The sequence below is a fragment of the Tauraco erythrolophus genome, chromosome 1, assembly GCF_009769465.1.
Source record: "Tauraco erythrolophus isolate bTauEry1 chromosome 1, bTauEry1.pri, whole genome shotgun sequence".
Taxonomy (NCBI): Eukaryota; Metazoa; Chordata; class Aves; order Musophagiformes; family Musophagidae; genus Tauraco; species Tauraco erythrolophus.
In genome coordinates, this window is record NC_141465.1 from 68,017,220 (window position 1) to 68,036,407 (window position 19,188).

Consider the following 19,188-nt stretch of genomic DNA (forward strand, 5'->3'; position numbering starts at 1 on the left):
ATTATTATCCCTTGGTTTTGGCACTTTAAGAAAAGATTTTTAAGTTACCTGAAAGAACATTTCATTTTCAACACTAAACTCAAGTATGTACACAGTCTCACAATAATGCTCAAAAGGGACCCCCTCTGTGCTATTATGCCAATGAGCTATACCTCCTACTGGTATAGCTGGTTACTGATTTTAAACTAAAAGAATGCCTAACTACTCCAAATTTCCTGGTTTGGAAATTTATTGATAAAACACCTCCTACTGAAGGAGCAATTTCATTCAGTTAAACTCATTTTGCTACACTCTTGACCTCCAAGTGGCTGCTGGAAGTTAATTCACCACCACTGCTGGAAATACAGTACAGAGAATTATCTGTAATTATACAGGTACTTCATTACTCAATGATCTTCAGTTTGTCTCAGTCTCCTCAAACTACATGAAGCTCAAGACTTAAATATAGTGATACTGAATCTGCAGTTCGGTTAAGAACATGGGAGGACGTAGAGGTTTGAGGATTTTTGTTTCCTTCTTCAACTGACTTATACCATTGCAGCTATCTGAGCATGGTAACAGCTTCAAAGTATAGTTACTGAGCAGTTACACAGATATACTGCCTATTGCAGAGGGGCTAGACCATTGCAACATCTGTACAGTTGAAGTACAGTTTATAGATTCAAGCAGCCTCTGTTGGGAAAGATGGATGTGAAATTGCTTTCATACGAAGAAGACACTCAAATATGACATAGACCATTCAGATGTTTACATCTTGTAGTTGCATTCCAGAAGATGACCTGAGACCAACTTTTTCAGATCACAAAATTATAATTTTACCACTATAAAAGTGGCTTCTCATAACCTACGTATTATCTATTGCATTATTTGAAACCTCTAATTTCATGCACCTCACACAAAGCTCACAATACATGTTTAAGCAAACGGATATCTAAATTAAGCACTAAGAAATATAGCTCTGTTTTCAATTTTGTTACATCTAACTTCAGTCTCAGTAAAAATCTTCTAATGGACTTCATATACATTTCCCTATGCCAGATTTCAAAGCAGAATCTGAAAGAGCCACTGATTTTAAGTGACAAGATTAGCAAAAGATAAAGTCACCTGAATACTCAGGTATCTACTTTGACAGTCATCTTTACATTTCTTTATGCAAACGAACATTTGTTTTAACATAAGTCTATTAAAATTAGAAAGAAGCTTAGACTATCTGCTCGTGGCAAGTGATAACCAACTTGATAGTTACAAGTCAGATTTACAATATGTGTAAGCAATAGCACAAGCAAGAAAAAAAACAACCCACAAAGTCTCCTTACCACTTGTTGTGCAATGTTGACATTAGACTGTCCGAATGTTTTTGGCAGGAGCTGTTTTCCAAGTGTATTTACTGTAGAAGGATGAACAGCCAATAGAGAAACAACCCCTAAAAATACAAGCAGATAGCTTTAGGTCAGCCACATTGTATTATTTTAGCAATTCCAGTTTCATATATACTATCAATGCATATTAATAGAAACCAGCTCTGAACTGCATAGAGAGTCCATATAAACACTGCATTTACATGTTTGAAGCAAAAAAAAAGAAATTAAGATTCACGACATGTTCTCTCAAACTTTCTCTGATGTAACCTTACAGGTCAGTGATCTAGTATGAACACGTTTTAATTCCTTGTATTCCAATTCTTCTCTCAAAGCAGAGTAATAGAGATAACGGGCATCTGACAGAAATTTAATCCCCTTCTCTTCTGCCCCTATTCTTTGTGGCTACTGAAAACTTTTCCTTGCATCACTTGAAAAACATGCCCACCACTCCAGCATATGACATACCCTTCTGTGGCATGCGGGTCTACAGAAGATAAAACTTGGTTAGCACACGCCTTCCAAGAGAATATTTCCAACTTTTGTCTAAGTGCCTCCTCTCAACTGAAGGCAGGGAATTAAAGAATAAAAGGCTTCAAGAATCCAATATTTGAGAAAAATACATGCAACACAGTAGACCAACCTCACAGAGAAAGCTGCTCTCTTCCTGATCATAAGCCATCCATAATCAGCACTGTTAGCAAGTCTTCAGTCATGTAAAACAAAAACTCAACTACAAAAATTCCAAGCCAGGTATCCTCAAACAATTTGATGCTTCATGCCATATTTATTAAAAAAAAACCAAAAACAAACAAAAAAACCCAAACCACAACAAAACAAAACAAACAAGAGGCAACAAAGACTGACTACAGAAAATAATGGGACAAACAAGTCTTAAAATACTGGAGACATTTATTTTGCTGAAACATCTTTCATTTGGCAGTCAGGTGAACGGTTTAGCAGTTCTTCCCCTCAGATCACTTTTAAAGGGTCCAATGGGGCCAGAAGGACTTGGCACAGTTCCCTTTCCTCTTCCTTTCTTTTTTCCATTATCCAATATAGAAGCAACAGGTAAATATTTTTACAACAGTTGTATCAGGCAGGGCCCTAATGAGTCCTTGATGCCTATCATCCCTCTTACATACATACTCAGGTAGTCTACAGAAAGCTGGGGACAACTCAAATCTTGTTTAAGCTCTTACTTTCCAAAAGGGTTGTATTTCCTAGCTGCTATTACTACATCATGTCAAACTGATAGTTTCACACAAGAACCAATTCTCAGTCCTCCGAATGTGAACAGGATGCAGCAGCTTGTCATTCTTCCATTATTAATCAACTTTCCAGTGCTCTTTCAGAAAGTCAGCAGCTATTCACTTCATAACATAAGTCCGTTATGCCTTCTTGTTCCTTCAAGTAGATGCACCACTATTGCAGCCTGTTTTTCCTGTGTTTCTTCCTCTCTGCAGAATGCAGTAAAACGATATAAACTATTCTGGCTATTAGCGCTTGTGTATCTTCTCAGGTTGCTGGGGGTCAACATGTCTTTTTTTTAACCTCCTTATCATTGCTTTAAAAACAACAAAGGAATCTGAAGATCACATTACCAGTATAAAATAAAGAGCTGTAACTGCTTTCCGAAGTTAAGACGTCTCACCTATTTGATCACTTTTCCTTACCTTTCATGACTATTCCTGCCCACACACTTTCCAGTTCTCCTACCCTTTGAAATTAATTTTTGCAGGAGACAGATATGGACACGTTATTCATGATAAAGGAATGGGATATGTTATTGTATAACTCCACAGCATTTTCTATTTTACTCCCTGTTCATTTCCAAACAATGAATGAAATTCAGTTTGCTTGCTCCCCAACAAACACCAATACCATGTCTTCATATAACCTAGAATGACTTCAAGATCTTTCTTGAGTGCTAATAGCTCACTTGGGGTCTTCATTGTATCTAGTTTGGTTTTCACCAATTATTAACCCACAGGACTACTGCCCCATTCTATGACACCTTCATTTCTTTAACAGGCTGATTAAGGACCTTGATAATCAAGGCTTTTTTGTTGTTTATTTTTTAAGAAATCCAAGGACATCGCACTGATTAGATAACTTATCCACATGGTTGTTGACTCTTTCAAAGCATGACTTTGAAAAGACGTAACTTCATAACTTCCCTTTCCCCCTCCCTCTAGAAAAGCCATGTTAACTCCTGCCCATTATCACATTTATCCATATGTCTACTACTTCTCTGTTAGGCGCTCAACTGATTTGCCTAACAGAAGTCTGACTTACTCAACTGCAGTTATGTAAGCCATTCAAAAATTGGTGCAGGATATGTCACCTTGCATCCTTCTGGTACTGTATGAATTATACATATACTGAGTTAGCAGGATAGAAGTACCATTGCTAGGTCCTTTAATAATTCACAGGTAGATATTCTCTGGCCCTGATGATTTCAAACCATTCATGTTATCAATTTTTCCCTAAGACGACAACAACTAACAAGACTTCAGTAGCACAACTTTATAAGAGAACAGTATTGTCACGAGACTCTCCCTAATCATCTTGATCATCTATCAATTCCTCAGATGCACTCAAGAGATTTCATTCTTCTGGTGAGCTTAAAAATAAAGTAATTCTTTATGCTATTGTGTTGTTTCTTAAAAACTTTTATGCAGTCAACAGACAAATGCAAAAATTTTGCACCTGAGACAGCATAACTCCACGCAACAGCAGAGGTCAAGGGCTGAGTAGTTAGGCAGTAGATACGCATAAAAGGACCTGGGGGTCCAGGTGACCTGAGTATGACACAGAAGGACACCCTATGCTAATGAAGACAAAACGATATCCTGGGCTGCATTTGGAAGAGTACAGAAATAAGTACAAAAGAAGTGATTATTCCCTTTTATTCCAGCACTCTTTAAGCTGTACCTGCATTACTCTCTTCAGTTTTGGGGCCCACAGTGCAAGAGAGGCATGAACAAACAGGAGAGAGTCCAGCAGAAGGACACTAATATGGCTAGTGTGGAGCATATGATGTGCAAGGAGAAGCTGAGGAAGCTTGGCTTGTTCAGCCTGTGGAAGAGAAGATTAAGGTGGGACAAGGGGTGTTTGTGGGAATCTAATCACTGCCTTCAACTATCAAATGGAGAGTTACAGAGATGACAGAGGACATAATAAATGGAAAACAGGCAACAGTCACAAGCTGCTGCACAGCAAATTCCAACCAGACACAAGGAAAAAAAAAATCGCAATGAGAAAGGTAAAGTACAGCAACAGGTTGCCTGGGACGTTCCCCAGACATATACAGAAAAATTTAACTACTGAAGGCTCTGTGCTTTGAAGCTGGCTCTGGTTTGACTGCAAGGTTAGATTTGATGGCCTCCTGCCTCTTTATACTATTCACTTAATTCTATGAATACAAACAGCTATCTTGCAACTAAAACATCTGCATGAAGGGAAGAGTACGCACTATGCTCCTTTAAGCTTTTTTTATGACATTAACATTTCCTGTGGTGCTGTGCCAGAGCACAATTCATTGTAATTCATGCAACAGAACCAACCCGTCTCTATACAGAAACAACAAGGTACATCTGTCTATATGGCACAAACTGTTTGGCGAGAAAATGCAAATTAACTGCAACAACACCACCACACACTTCAGTTGGAAGCAAAGTCAGCATCAACCTATAAGATATAATACTAAATAGGAAAGCATAAATGTTCAACAACGGGGATGGGGAAAGAAGGAAAAACAGAGTTGTGGGGTCTTTTTAAGGGTATTTTCAATTTGTCTCTGCCCAAGTGCATCCTACTATTTCCTCATTTACCTGATGTGCATCAATTTTTCTCATATCTACCTGCATTTTCATCAAAGGTCCATAATGCTTTGGTTTCACAGTGGTTTTGTGTGTGGTTGGATGGTTGGTTTAAGCATATAAGCAGAAATAGCTTTATTAACTTAGCTTTGCAAACGACTGAGAGCTCAGTTTCTCAAAGGAATTTTACTAATCGTTTGTTAATTACTGTTACTCTTACAGCAATCACTGCAATCGAAATAATCCTGTACTTTGTGGCCAACATACTGTATGTATAATAGCATGTAAAATTTAAACCGCAAGTTTGCAAACAACTTCCCTGGCAACAACTCTTCTTCCTTTTCAAAACAAACACACATGAATACTACAAGTTCCTGACACTTCCCCCCCCCTAACCCCCGACTTCAGAAAATACGTAAAATGTCAGGTAAAGCATGGAAAAAAACAAATAAATACTGAAGGACACAACTACTACTTAAATTCTCAGTCTCCCAAACATCACCAGTTTGGAAGATTACATTTAGTAACTTATAAGCAATCGTTAAACCTAAATGAAAGTAGAACCTCATCAATACAAAGTTCCAGAACACTTCCAAGCAGAAGACAATGATACTAATGGGATCAGGGAATAACGATGTATAAAACTTGCATAGCAAAAGCAGCAGCACTCTTTAACAAAATCTATTATTTATCTGTCTACAAACTGTTCCAAGTAAGTGCTCTTTTCATACAGAGTATGTGGTAAATAGCCACTTCTGGTTACTACTAACTGCATTTATGCAAGAACTCTTGAACCAGACCTTTGTTTGCATATGAAAACAAACCCAAGAATTTTACCAAAAAAGAATCTCTTACAGAATTTCAGCAGTAAAGTAGACTAGTGATATAGGCAATTATGAACATTTTGAGTAACCTGACATGACACAGAAAGAGAGTACATGTAAAATTAGAGAAAAGAGTGCCCTCTGCAGACAAAGTGGTAGATCTGTCTAAAAGCTGACTGCTCCAGTTCATGTAACATTAGTGCTTTTGAATTGCTGTTTCAGATCAAAGAGGTTGGGCTGAGGTACTCCTTGTCTCAGGAGCAGAAATCCCATTCGTTCTGGCTGCTGTACCACTTTCTGATGTCATGCATCTCTGTTTTCTTTACTTGTGAAAGAGAGCAAAAGGAGCAATGCAACAACAAAAAGCAACAGCAAAATAAGTCCGTTTCCTGATAACGTAGTCTCTAACAAACTAAGTCTTGTCAGTCTGTCTTCTAGCATAGAAGTGATACTGTATACAGTGAAACGGAATTTGTAAGAAAGTAATTTCAAAAGTAATTCTGGAATTATTATATCCCAAAAGACGAACATGCAGAATGAGAAGAGGGTGATTTCTCAGAATGCAAAGTTATTCCTCTGTTTCCTGCAACGGTCTCAACCAAACTCTGTCCAGCAGACCACTTTGTAAGTAAGTACTCTATGTGATTAAAGGTTAAAGGGTTATTTTAAGAAAAGTCTAAAGAAAAGTAACCCTGCAAATTATAGTTTGCAGTATAACCACTTTTATGAACTCTACGAAATTTTATCTTACATACACTTCGAAATCATTGGTTTTAACAGAACAGTTAGAATCTAGCCTAACAACACAACTTGAAGATCGCAGTATTATTAAGCCAGTCTCAATACAAGTCAAATACGACTTATCCCCTCAGAAAGGTAATATTCCTATCAATTACCTGATAACTAAGATTATCTCTGTTGAAGAGCCCAATGAGCCTCTTTGGGAAGACCAAAAAGGACCAGTGAGATTTTCCATGAACAAGAAGATTTAAGGAAGAGACATGGATGCTAGATTCCATTGCAAATGTCACTTCTGAGAAGGCCAAGTGTGGAACATTACATTCCTAATTTCAGGAAGTTTTTAAAAAGTTAATAGGAATAGAATTTATATAAAGCCAGAGTACCTGTACTGATTAAGATACAAATGATTGATATATGATTATCTGAAAACTATGAGAATTATCTGGAAAAACATAGATTCAGTTTTGGCAGTGTTCTGTATGTGGACTTTTTAGTCTTTTTGGCAAGAAAAGAGATAGGAGGAGGAGAGGGAATTTGACATCAATCCCTAATGAAATTCCATACTGTAACCATTTTGTAAAGCAAATACAGACAAAGCTAATTCCAGCTCCAAACCTGTCCATCAAACCAACTGCTTAGAATAAACAAAGACCTAAATAACAAAAAGCAAACTAGTTTTAAGTGCACAATCTGCCTCTCTCTTTCCAGTGTGTCACTCCCCAATCCCAAGTTGGTTTCTGTAAAAAACGGTCTGAAAAATTACCAAGTTTTGAATCAAAAAGTGACCAGGGACTCTCACAGGAATGTCAAGTAGTTTTTAAGTCCACCTAATTTTTTGCAAAGGCTCTTTTTTCAGTTGAAAAGCCCCGAGTTATCAGATGACAGATTTTTCTCAGGGTCTCTGCAAATCAAGGGCCTTATTACAGACACTGCTACAGCGTTCTAGAAGACCTAGACTCGCTGATCTTTAGTCATGGCCTCTACTTGTCTTAATACCATTTTTGGCTATTTCTTATTTGCCACTATCCTACTCAAGAAAGTTGCATTCTGCTGGTTCAGCCATGTAGTTGTCAACTCAGTATGCTTTTAGCAGTACCTCGCTCCCTAGCAAAGTAAGAGCAAAGCATCTGCATCTCCTGCAAACAGAAAGGAAAACCAGTTTGAAATAATTCAGAACTGCAGATTTGCAGAAGCTTTCTAACTGTTTCTTTGGGTTCTATTCAAGGCATCACATTTATTTTCAATATGGGGGTGGGGGGAGAAAGATGTAAGAATTACAAAAAGATGACCTACTTTTAAAACATCTTTCAATAATCAGAAGTATCGTTCTATCCAGTTATTTGGGCTGCTGTCAACAAAAACTGACAGCAATGTGCCTTAGAGTAATTCATCTCATGCACTTCAGAGTTTCAGTTGCCTGCTTTTAATTGGCTTCTCTGCTACAACAGAAACTTCCACAGCTAAATCCAATGCCAAGGCTTCAACAAAAATTACCCAGTGACTAAGCTACAGGTTTGCTTCTTCGAGGCATTACCAAACAACAGGAATCTAGCAAAAAAAAAAAAAAAGTGGTTTGTTTTGTGTGGTTTTTCTTTTTTAAAAAGGTATGGGAGACCTCATGGTAGCTCATCATGGAAACTGAAAGAAAGGAAGCCAAATCTCAGGAAAAACTCAAGATCATTACTCAGTGTGACAGTCTAGTACACAGAAATAATAGTAAAGATGTGCCTTTGAAGACTCCAAATAATGACATCCAAAAAGCTCACTAGAGAGTGGCAGAATCCCTAAAAGGCTCTAAATCTTCACGCAGTTCAAACACAGGTGTGCAATTTCTTAAGCTGAGACAGAGATGAGAACGTATCCTGTTTTGGACAGCAGTGAAGCAGAGCTCAGAATGTCATCTATAGTCAAGATAGGAAATAATGCACAGAAAGTGAGAATTTCAGAGCTACAAAAAGCTGGTAAGGCAGTCAGGACACAATCAAAATTCAGAGTAGTCAGGACACGATCAAAATTCAGAGTAGTCAGGACACGATCAGAAAGTTCAGAGCAGTCCTCAACTTATCTACACAACTATCACTGAACAAGAGTTAACAAAAGAAACATCTAAAAAATTAGATCTTGGAACAACAAGGTATCATATCAACATTGTAACAAGAAAAGTTTTCTGTATGAATTAACGGGATAAGCTTCCGCCTCTTTCTCTACCTCCAAAGGCATCATGATAGCAGGAAACAGTGTACTAGAGTCTCAAACCCATTAATTAACCTGTCTCAATGCAGTGACCAACGCAACACTTGACAATGATCTCATTCAACCTGAACACCACATAGAGGTGAAATGGAAATCAAGTGCCAAGCAGCTCCCTCAAGGACTTTTACCAGTATTTTCTATGCATTTTGCTTTACAGAATCTACCCTAAATCACTGAGCCTGAACCGTTGTTTTCTTCCAGGGACAACAGAAGTCTTGAAGACACAGTCAGGATAAAAACGTTCGTTTTAAGGTACCATTTAAAGTGCCTTTTATCCAGTCTATCACCTTCAAAGAAAATCATTCTTTACCACAAAAGCACTAATTTGACAAGTTATTAGATTACATATACATACAGAATATGTATAAAAGGTGTATTTAGAATATCTGGGAAGGAAGACAGAGGTGACAGTTATGTCCTAGGAGCTGATTCCTCAGATGTCATTCCTATGAAGCTGCAGTTTTTAACTTCTCTCTCACAAACACCAGAGATATTTTATGTTTAGCTAGTTATATGCTAATTTTCAGAACATACTGAACTCTTTTTGAGGATATCAACCTACCATAAGCTTTGACAACACACAGATGATTGTCTCTAGCTGTATGCCAAGTCAAGTAAAAATACCTCTGCTTATTGAACAAGTCACACCATCACACATGCTTATACAGTAGTTCTGAGCACTTTACAAAGACATCGATCTTCCCCGGTGCGTAGTGGTACTAAGCGCTTAAGTAATTTCTTATACCAACTCAGACTTTCAGGCGATTCTCATCATCCTTAGATATGACTGGTAATACTTCAGCCTTCCCAAAGCAATCTTTCCAAGTCCGTATTGAAATAAACTTTGTAGTCTACCTTCAGACTTTTTTAGTCTTTTTAGACTTTTCAAAATATCACTCCTATTTGCAGCAACAGTTTTATTTCCTGAGCTTGACTTTAGATAATAATAATAATTCTTTGGCTTTACCTCAGCTGCAATAATATACAGGCATTTTATAACCAATGTTCAGGCACACATCTGTTTGCTAAAGCATGAATCACGGGTTCTGAAATAGATTTCTACTTCTGTTCCAGAGAAGCAATTCCAGTCACTGCCAAAAATCAGGGAGAGTTTGATCTTATAAATTATATGAACAATAACCTTACATAGCAAAAGTTTCTTGTATATAAACAGGCAGTTAGGCAGTGCTGAAATGTAAGAGTCTAAATACACCTTGAAAATGTACGTCTTTGACTTCAACTTTTTTCAATTACCAAATCTGAAATGAAAACAAAACTAAAGTTCTTTATGTCCACAAAATGTGAAATCTTATTTTAAAGTAAGAGGTGAAAGAAGCTACACCTTTTACAAGTATTTTCTGGTTACGTACCAGTAATGCCACCTACTGGCATAACAGAAGATACGAATTTTCTTTCTGAGTAATTTTAAAATTTTTTGAAGAGCTTTGATTTCAATATAACATTGAATACGGTTATCTTTTCCCTTGCACTGATCTGAAGCAGTTAATTTCTTTCAAATTTCTTCCACTCAAATTTCTTCACAAGCAAGGGGCAGGATTAGAATTGAACAGCATTCTATTTAATACTTAAATCAACACTAATCTTAATATAGCAGGGATGAGAATGTAGCAGTTTTCTTCAAAATGCAACCTAGTTCAGTACCTATCAAAAATTCTTCCCATCCTTCTAACCCATATGTATTTTTTTAACCCTCAGAATGAGCTCTGATTGTAATTATCACTCAAAGTCCATGTACAGGGTGAATTTTAGCGATTTCAGGTTTAAGCAATTAGCCAGGTGGATATCCAAAACAAAGCCAGGAATTAACAAAAATTAAATTTTTTTTTTTAATCCCAGAATGGAAACAAACTAAAGTAACAAAATATCCAAATGAAATTGTACTTGCCTTGTAACTAAGGTATGCAAGAAGCAAACAATTACAACCAAGTCACTTTGGAACTTTACTCCACAATTAAACCGCTCCCTTATTCTGTCTTGGATAAAGCAATTTAGAACAGAATAGAATACTTTCAGCTGGAAGGGACCTACAATGACCATCTAGTCCAGTTGCCTGACCACTTCAGGGCTGACCAAAAGTTGAGGCTTGTTGTTAAGGGCATTGTCCAAATGCTTCTTAAACACTGACAGGCTTGGGGCATTGACCACCTCTCTAGGAAGCCTGTTCCAATGTTTGACCACCCTCCTGGTAAAGAAATGCTTCCTCATGTCCAGTCTAAACCTCCCTTGGTGCAGCTTTGAACCATTCCCATGTGCCCTACCACTGAGTATCAGTGAGAAGAGATCAGCACCTCCCTCTCCACATCCCCTCCCCAGAAGCTGTAGAACAATGAGGTCACCCCTCAGCCTCCTTCTCTCCAAACCAGGCAAGCCCAAAGTCCCTAGCTGCTCCTCATAGGACATGCCTTCCAGCTTTTTTGCCATCCTCTGGACACATTCAGGGACCTCCACATCCTTCTGAAATTGCGGGGTCCAGAACTGCACACAGTACTCCAGGTGAGGCTGTACCAAGGCTGAACACAGTGGGACAATCACCTCTTTTGACCATCTGGTTATGCTGTGTTTGAGGCACCCCAGAATGTGGTTTGCCCTCCTGGCTGCCAGGGCACACTGCTGACCCACATCGAGCCTGCTGTCAACCAGCACCTCCAGAATCCTTTTTATTATTGCCAGAAAAGGGATGAGCTATAAATGATACTTTGGGTGCCCTTACAGCTTTTCTTCACTTGACCTTTGAAATTTTTATAAACTTTGCTTTTGATTATAATTTGAGGGTTTACAGGGATTAATTTAGGCAAAATTTCTACTAAACTCATTCCTGAATATAAGGTGACAAGCAAAGGAAAGGGCCTCATGTAATGACGTTGTTAGCAATTGAGACTTTAGGGGGGAAAAAAGCAATTGGATATTTCAGAATGAGCCAAGGAAACTTGGAGCCGCTTCCAATGGGATCTAGCATTCCTCCACAATGTCACAACTGAAGCTGACAGTAAATAAAGCAGCACAGGGCAAGCAGCAGATATAAAACCAAGTGGCTTTATTAGAGCTCACCAGTGAGAGGACACCTGGATATACAGCTACCTTTTGCTGCACATGATAACCCACGAGCATCACTAGCAAAGCTGCATTTATAAAAGCACCTGGCAGTGCTCAGTATTTCCCGAAACAAAAACCTGCCTTCTCAGACACTCTCTGCATATTACATTGCTGCCTCTCTCCTGAACAGGGTTATACCAGAAAAATCATCTTCCTAGTTACCAAGTACAACAAACCTTTCACAGCCATGCTTGTGCCAAACCAAACCACTCTAGACCAAATCTGGGAATTTGTGCCACTTAAACCCTGCCAGACTACAAACATAGCAGACCTTGCACTTTAAAGATGTAAATGTCATATGTCATGTTCTTCCAGGAGAACTTAGAGCTTCTCAACAGCACCACTCTGGAGCCAAACATACTGAAAACCTCCATTACCTAACTTTCCTCATCCAAGGACTGGCAAATACTCAGATAGTAAACAAATTTACCCCAAACATTTTAGTTTTTCTTCTTGATGGAAATGCATTAGATAGTACGTTTTATGAAACACTTGTAAGATTGTCAAGCAGTATGGCCTTAGATCAAAGAGAGGTTGATACCACTGGTGTATCACTCCACTTATACTCTCTCAAGATTCAACTCTTAAGAATGAGTCTTCTAGACTAAATTCTCAGTGGTGAAGAAACAGACACAGGTATAGAGAAAATCTTCCTCTGGTGAGCAGAGCTAATGGTGTCATCTTAATATAAGGGAAAACTTGCACCTTGTTTGCGCAGCTCCATGGAACGCTGTTTTTCCAGGGCTAAATGAGCTATTACACTCCAGTAATGGAAATACACTAGGAGTATCAGAGAACTCAGGTGAATTTACATCCAACCTCTTCTGGAGATTCCACAAGCACTGGAGGAAGCACAAGCTTCCAGCCCATTTCTATCACATATAAAGACTGATACCTTCTTATTACACACTAAAGATATTTTTTGAAAAAAAAAAAAAAAAAAAAGACTTTTTTAGGCTATTTTCTAGAACAGTATTTTATGTCTATGACTAATTTACTCAACACTACATGGATTATAAACTAATTTTTTTTTTCTTACTATTTTCTCCTCTTGAAACAAAGTCAGCCTCTAAAACCAAAAATCCTAATCTGGAGTTCATGCTTGAGACCAGTCTCTCCAAAATCAGTCAGACTGAAGCACGTCTCCACTAATTGAAGTAAAAAGTCTGCCTAGGTTGGTAACCTGTTTCTGACAGTGGATATTAGTGGATAATCAGGGAATTAATGCAACGACAGGACTTGCATACAGAGATAATTGCCTAACATACCCTCTCTCTCTCATATTCTACAGCTTTAGGACTTTTTGAGCAAGACGTGCTCAAATAACTGTTCAGCATAGCAAGATGAGCGATACCCCCTTTTCATCATTTATCTAAGAAACAACAGCTACATACCCTAACAAAACTTAGTTCTTTTTAGACTATCTACAGTTCCCAGATTTCTGCCAGTGCAGATTAAAAATTTACAGAACTCCATACACAGGCTATTCTGTACAACAGAAGCTATTCGGGCTGTAATAACTGTTGCATAATAACCTGTTTTGGTCAGACAAGCTACCCTTTGCTAATCTTTCATAGTTGATTCATATACCTACCACTTAGTTCCCACAACTTATAGACCTTTGATGAAATGTTACAGAACCATTTCAGGAAAAACATTCTGCTCTCTTTCTTCCAAATCATATTTTTGTAAGCATGTCCTTCTGACCCAGTGGACAAGTCATTTTTTGTCCTCTACCACCCCCCAAAACCTTTATTCTTCTGGCAGCTGAGCTGCTCCTCTTTTCACATCTAGCTGGCAACATGTGGAAACTAAAGCAAGTCCTAAGTTTCTTGTTGAGGTTGCATTCTTAATTTGTGGAGTCTCTCAAAGTCAGACTTTTCTGAAAAGATGCTGGAATGCACGTTCTGGTCTTACTAATCCAATGACCTTGAGTGCTGTGAGAGCGTAAAGGGAATGAACTTCAAAAAGTAGCCAGGCTCTTGCATTCTCCCTGAAGAGCCTGACCTACTACTGTTGTTGGGGGCATCAGCGTGGGCCAAGCAAACCACTCATCTGACACAGCAGGGAGATCCAATCCCATATCAATAATGCAATGTATTCCCAAACTCTCCTTGTAACTGACTTGCAAGTTCTTTCTTCCTTTTAAGAAATACAAATTCAAAGGGGAATAGAAAAAAACACAAAAACACAAAACAAAACTGTCACCCGCCCCCCATCCTTTTAATCATGATCACCAAAGAAGAATAGAAAGATTCTTTCCTGACCTCCTTCAATTCATCCGAAGATGTACACTAGATACCCTTCTGCTACCCTGTGGAAAGCCTACTCTGCATTATTTTATTTATTGTTGTGGACTGAATCCTCTACATTGTGAAATTAAGACAAATTTTGCACAAACTTAGCAAGACAGTGGAGGATTGGACTTTTTTACATATCGGCATGCAATGTAGACAGCCACTTTTAAAAAGCACATAGAACTTTTGTGTATAGTAGTTACATTTAAAATTTCAACATTTTATTAAAGACTACACAAAACCCCTAAAAATTATTTTAAAAGTGGCAATGGAAAAAAAGTACTACCTTAGTGAATAAATTCTGACACGTATCTGAATACTTTAGTGACAAAATATGTTATTTTAAACTCTGATTAAGACTACAGAGCCTGCATATAAAACACAGACAAGTTAGAGGCAAGAAACAAAATGATCAAACCAAGAAAAACAGTTGTTTCTTCTCAATATCAAAACTTAGTTGCTATCCATTAACTTTACGAAACTCCCCTAAAAACAGTGAGATGCAGAAATTAATGGAGGATAGCTTAGTTTGCTGGTATTATTCATGGTGGTATACACTGAGAATAGAGTTCGACTGTTACACCGGAAGAGCTGCAAGCCTATAATAAACTATTTAATCACTTGAATTTATTTCAGAAATTATGCAAGCAATGAAATGGCCTCTATTTTGCCCAGTTCTACTTTAAGAGCTATGTAATAATAGAAGAGTCACATTTCCAATTTTTCTGTCTAGACTGCACTGTCTGTTTTGACTAGCTCTCCACTGACTGTTAAAGGGTCTAGACACAGATGCCTACATGGGTGTAAAACATCCCCACAAGTATCTGACAAAAACATGTTTTCCTGCCCATAGGGAGCAGGGAAATGGTACAGCTGCTAAGGATCAGATAATCTACCCGCACATTTTTTTTGTTCAGGGGTGCTGTGACTGTGTCTACAAATATACAGGTGGACCAGTTACTTAATGTCAGTTATTCAACCCTTAGTGCCTTCTCCATGAAAAGCAGATTTGATGGACAGTCTCCCTTTTGTAAAGCAAGTTAAGGTTTTAGACAAGGGAATGTCAAAAAGAGAGCTTATTGAATAAAATACTTCATGTATAGAGAAAAACTGTTAGTTAAACTGATAGCGATAGAAATAAGAAGTTCTGCAAGTTGTGAAAACAAATGCTTAAATGGGTTTCCTGATATGTTATATAAAAGACTAGAGCAATCCTACTAATGGTGTTCACCTGAACTGGACTACAGGTTAATTAGAGAGTACTAGAGTAATCCATCAATGCATAAAGTCAATAAATTTGCCAACAGTGAGGTTTATGAGAGCATCAGACAAGACAAAGTAGGGGACTGTCCTAAAAAATTTTACCCTACTTAGTACAGCCTATCAAAGCACACCATCTGTCACACACAAGAATAAACCAGACTATCATCATTTGGAAGCAAACAACAAAGGAAAATGGCCATTTCACCAAAATCTATTGTGAGATGGCTGTGAACCAAACATGACGTTCCAAAGAAAAGTTACTGGTATCTCCATACAAATATGACAGAAGCTTCACTTGGAGTCACATTTACTATTTTTGTCATTTGCAATTGAGAAAGTTGATGAAAGTAATTAAACAGGCTCAAACAGTGACGATAAGGAAAATCAAGAGGACAAAGAACTCATCATATGAGAAATCTAGGACAAAATAGCTAGTTGGCCTGCGAAACTAAAGACTGTTAAGATACAGAATTGTTATTTATGAAGAATAGGTAAACACACCAGAGAAAACTATTAAGCTGAAAAATAACACTGCCACCAGCAAAATGCACAAACTTGCAAGAATATACTTAACTGGAAGTCAGATAATAGTTCTACAGTCTCACTATGGAAACAGCCTTCCCCTAAGAATACAGGAGAGAATCTAATTTTCACATATAGCATAATCAGTTTACAGGACAGGTTATACGATACAGCTGCCCAGAACTGCAGTGACGAATTCAGTGGTGCTTCTGTTTTTTCCCCCCAACTATGCTAACTGTAAAGTGCAGCACATAACTCCCCAAATGTTACACTTCAAATTCAAGTTTACAGCCTGCATTTTATTAAATTGCTTGATTACATTATGCTATTGTACATGCACAGTCATTATCTGAAAGTCCAAAACAGTTCTGTTCAAAATACCATTCCAGATAGTGCATCCACACTCGTGCAAGCCCATCATAGAATCTGTCATAACCCATTCTGAACTACTACACTCCTGCGTTTTTCCCATTTGCTAAAACATAGTGTCCCAAAAGATGTCATCCTGGCCTTCACACCTGAACACAAGCAACACTAATGAGAAGACCACATATAGGATGACAAACCACCACTGAACTCCATGTGCAGTTTAGAGACAATTATAAACCACAGAAAATCTGTTTGCTTGGTGATTATTTAAGATATTACTTATGAAAAGCTTTACAAAAACTATGCTAAGAAAGCAGTTTAAAGCCAGTAATAAGCAGAACAACTAAAAATCAGGAAATGGAGAGTCTTACTAAAAATTGTGTTCTTACCTTTTCCAGGACTTAGGTTTTGGTCTATAAACACCTTAAGCTCTCCATTGGCTTCAATTAGTCCAGCCTGTTAAAGACAGTAACTTTTATTAAATTTACAAACGCAGACAGCCTTTTATTGTTAGATGGAAGAAATCATACCAGAAGCCTCTGCTTCTACCACTCACATTTTGTCACAAATTTGCCACTATTTAAGGGCACTGTTTGTGGCATATTAATTGCCAAACTTTAAAATCTTGATTTGATAAATAACATATTCTTAAAACACAAGTAGAAAACCAGTTTACACCTACCTTGCTATTTTGTAATTAGGCTCTTGCAGTATACCTGCACTGTTTTAACAGACAACCCTTCTAATCAGAACCACTGACACCTTTGACTACACCTTTCTCTGTGTAATACTATTTACCTACCACAGAAGTTAACATCATTGCAAAAACAGTAGAGGTGGTAGAGAGCACCTTAAGCCATCTTTATCAGAAAAAAGGCATTAAGAAGAACCACTTTAAGCTTTTCAATTATTATTTTTTTAAAGATCAGAATGTAAAGTTCTCAAATGAAAGAGCTATAGGATTACATACAAGTTTATAAAGTAATCATCATTCTTTGAGAAAATTCACAGTAGAAGTTATTTAAAAAAAATACTACTACTTTTTGGATAGTAAACACTCAATGCAGTAATTCTTTGGTGTCTCCAGACAAAGCGGTTTGAAAAAATAATGAACGCAGGACACAAAGCCTCTTTCCATTTAGAAAGAATAGCAAGCAAGTCAACACTTGTGCTTCACCATAGTTTAGCATGTGGCGTCAGAGAGGCTGAAAAGTCCCGAGCTGCACGTTGTGCATAGCTGGCATTTGCAGGATACTGCCGATCTTCAAGAGACAATTAAGTGGCTTGCTGTCAGTCAGCGGCAAAGCTCTCCCCTTAGAAGTCACTCACGACTCGCCAGGAGTTTAGCAAACCAAGCAAGCCACTAGAGGATGCTGTGGTGCTGTTATCCAGGTGCGTGACAGCAATGATTTCCTAAAACAGGGAACTTCACAAAACAGCTAACTTTCTCTCCTCTATGAAAGAAGAGGGGAAAAAGGAAGATGACCCACCACTGAGGACAGGCTGGGAAGCGAGCAGAAGAGAAATTTTGCTAAGGGAAGCATAAAGAGCAGTGGCCTGTAATGGCATGGCAGTGAAGAGGAGCTGGTGGCACAAAGAAAACCCAAGTGAGGAGACAGTGGAATTGATGCGTAAAATTAAGAGCCTGTGTCAGTTCCGTCCTCCATTCTCCTAACTTGCCTCCCAAAAGTAATGAAATAGATTGTTTTAAGGAGACTTCAACAATTTACCAGTACACTACCACTGCCTGTTCTCCATCTTATCCACAGTAGGGATTCAGAAGTCCACTTGAACAAACGACAGTTCTGCTGCCCTATTGCCAGGCACCAGAGCTTTTTGTAAGCCTAACTCTACAACACGCTCACTATGTAATTCAGAAGGGCAACAGATTATATCAGACACTTTCAACTCACCAACACGAAGTCAGTATCATGTACAAAGATGTTATTAGAGCTACAAAGACGTTACTAGAACAACACTCTACGGCAATATGACGTTCCAGAACACTGAAACCCACTGTGTTAGATGGCGATGAATTTTTGGATAAGTGTTACTTTATACACCCATTTCCCTCAATTTCACAACAAGAGTGTTAAACCGCACAGGAAGTGCAGTCTCATTGTCATAATTTCTTTAAATGCAGTACTTCAGTTTCTATTCAACAGCAGAAAGAGAAGGCTTGTACTCAAGTACTCCTGCAAATTCTCTTTTCCAAGAGAATCAAAAAGATATCAATGAGACTGGAAAGTCATTTAATATATTGAGTTTGGGATTAGTGGACCACGAAGAAAATGGTTTAATCTGTAATGTCTTTCATTTTAGAAGCATATGAATTTAATAATTTAAATTATGAAATCCATTCATCGGTTTAATATGCAAAAGTAAACTTGCATCAAGTTCACACATCAGTTACAGTGATAACCCGAACCCAAATATTTAAGCTATGATATTCAGCAAATTCAAGTATGAAATGCAAATCATTATTTCAGTAATTAGCAAACCAGGTAATTCAGTAATCAATTACTTATTAGTCCCTTCCTGTTTTTATTTTTTTTAAACTAGAATGGTCTCAAATATAATCATTTCTATCAATTCATTTTATCCTTAAGCATTCAACCAACTA

The 19,188-nt window shown here is 37.8% G+C and overlaps 1 protein-coding gene across 3 annotated transcripts in view; it reads right to left on the reverse strand.

Moving 5' to 3' along the window:
- TFDP1 (transcription factor Dp-1) overlaps positions 1-19,188 on the reverse strand; it is a 47,187-nt gene that overhangs the window by 16,072 nt on the left and 11,927 nt on the right. For all 3 annotated transcript variants that reach the window (XM_086619750.1, XM_086619756.1, XM_086619743.1), the window contains exons 3-4: positions 16,955-17,021; positions 1,317-1,423 (exon numbers count right to left, since the gene is read on the reverse strand). In XM_086619750.1, the coding sequence (XP_086475876.1) occupies positions 1,317-1,423; positions 16,955-17,021 (174 nt within the window). The remainder of the gene's footprint in view (positions 1-1,316; positions 1,424-16,954; positions 17,022-19,188) is intronic.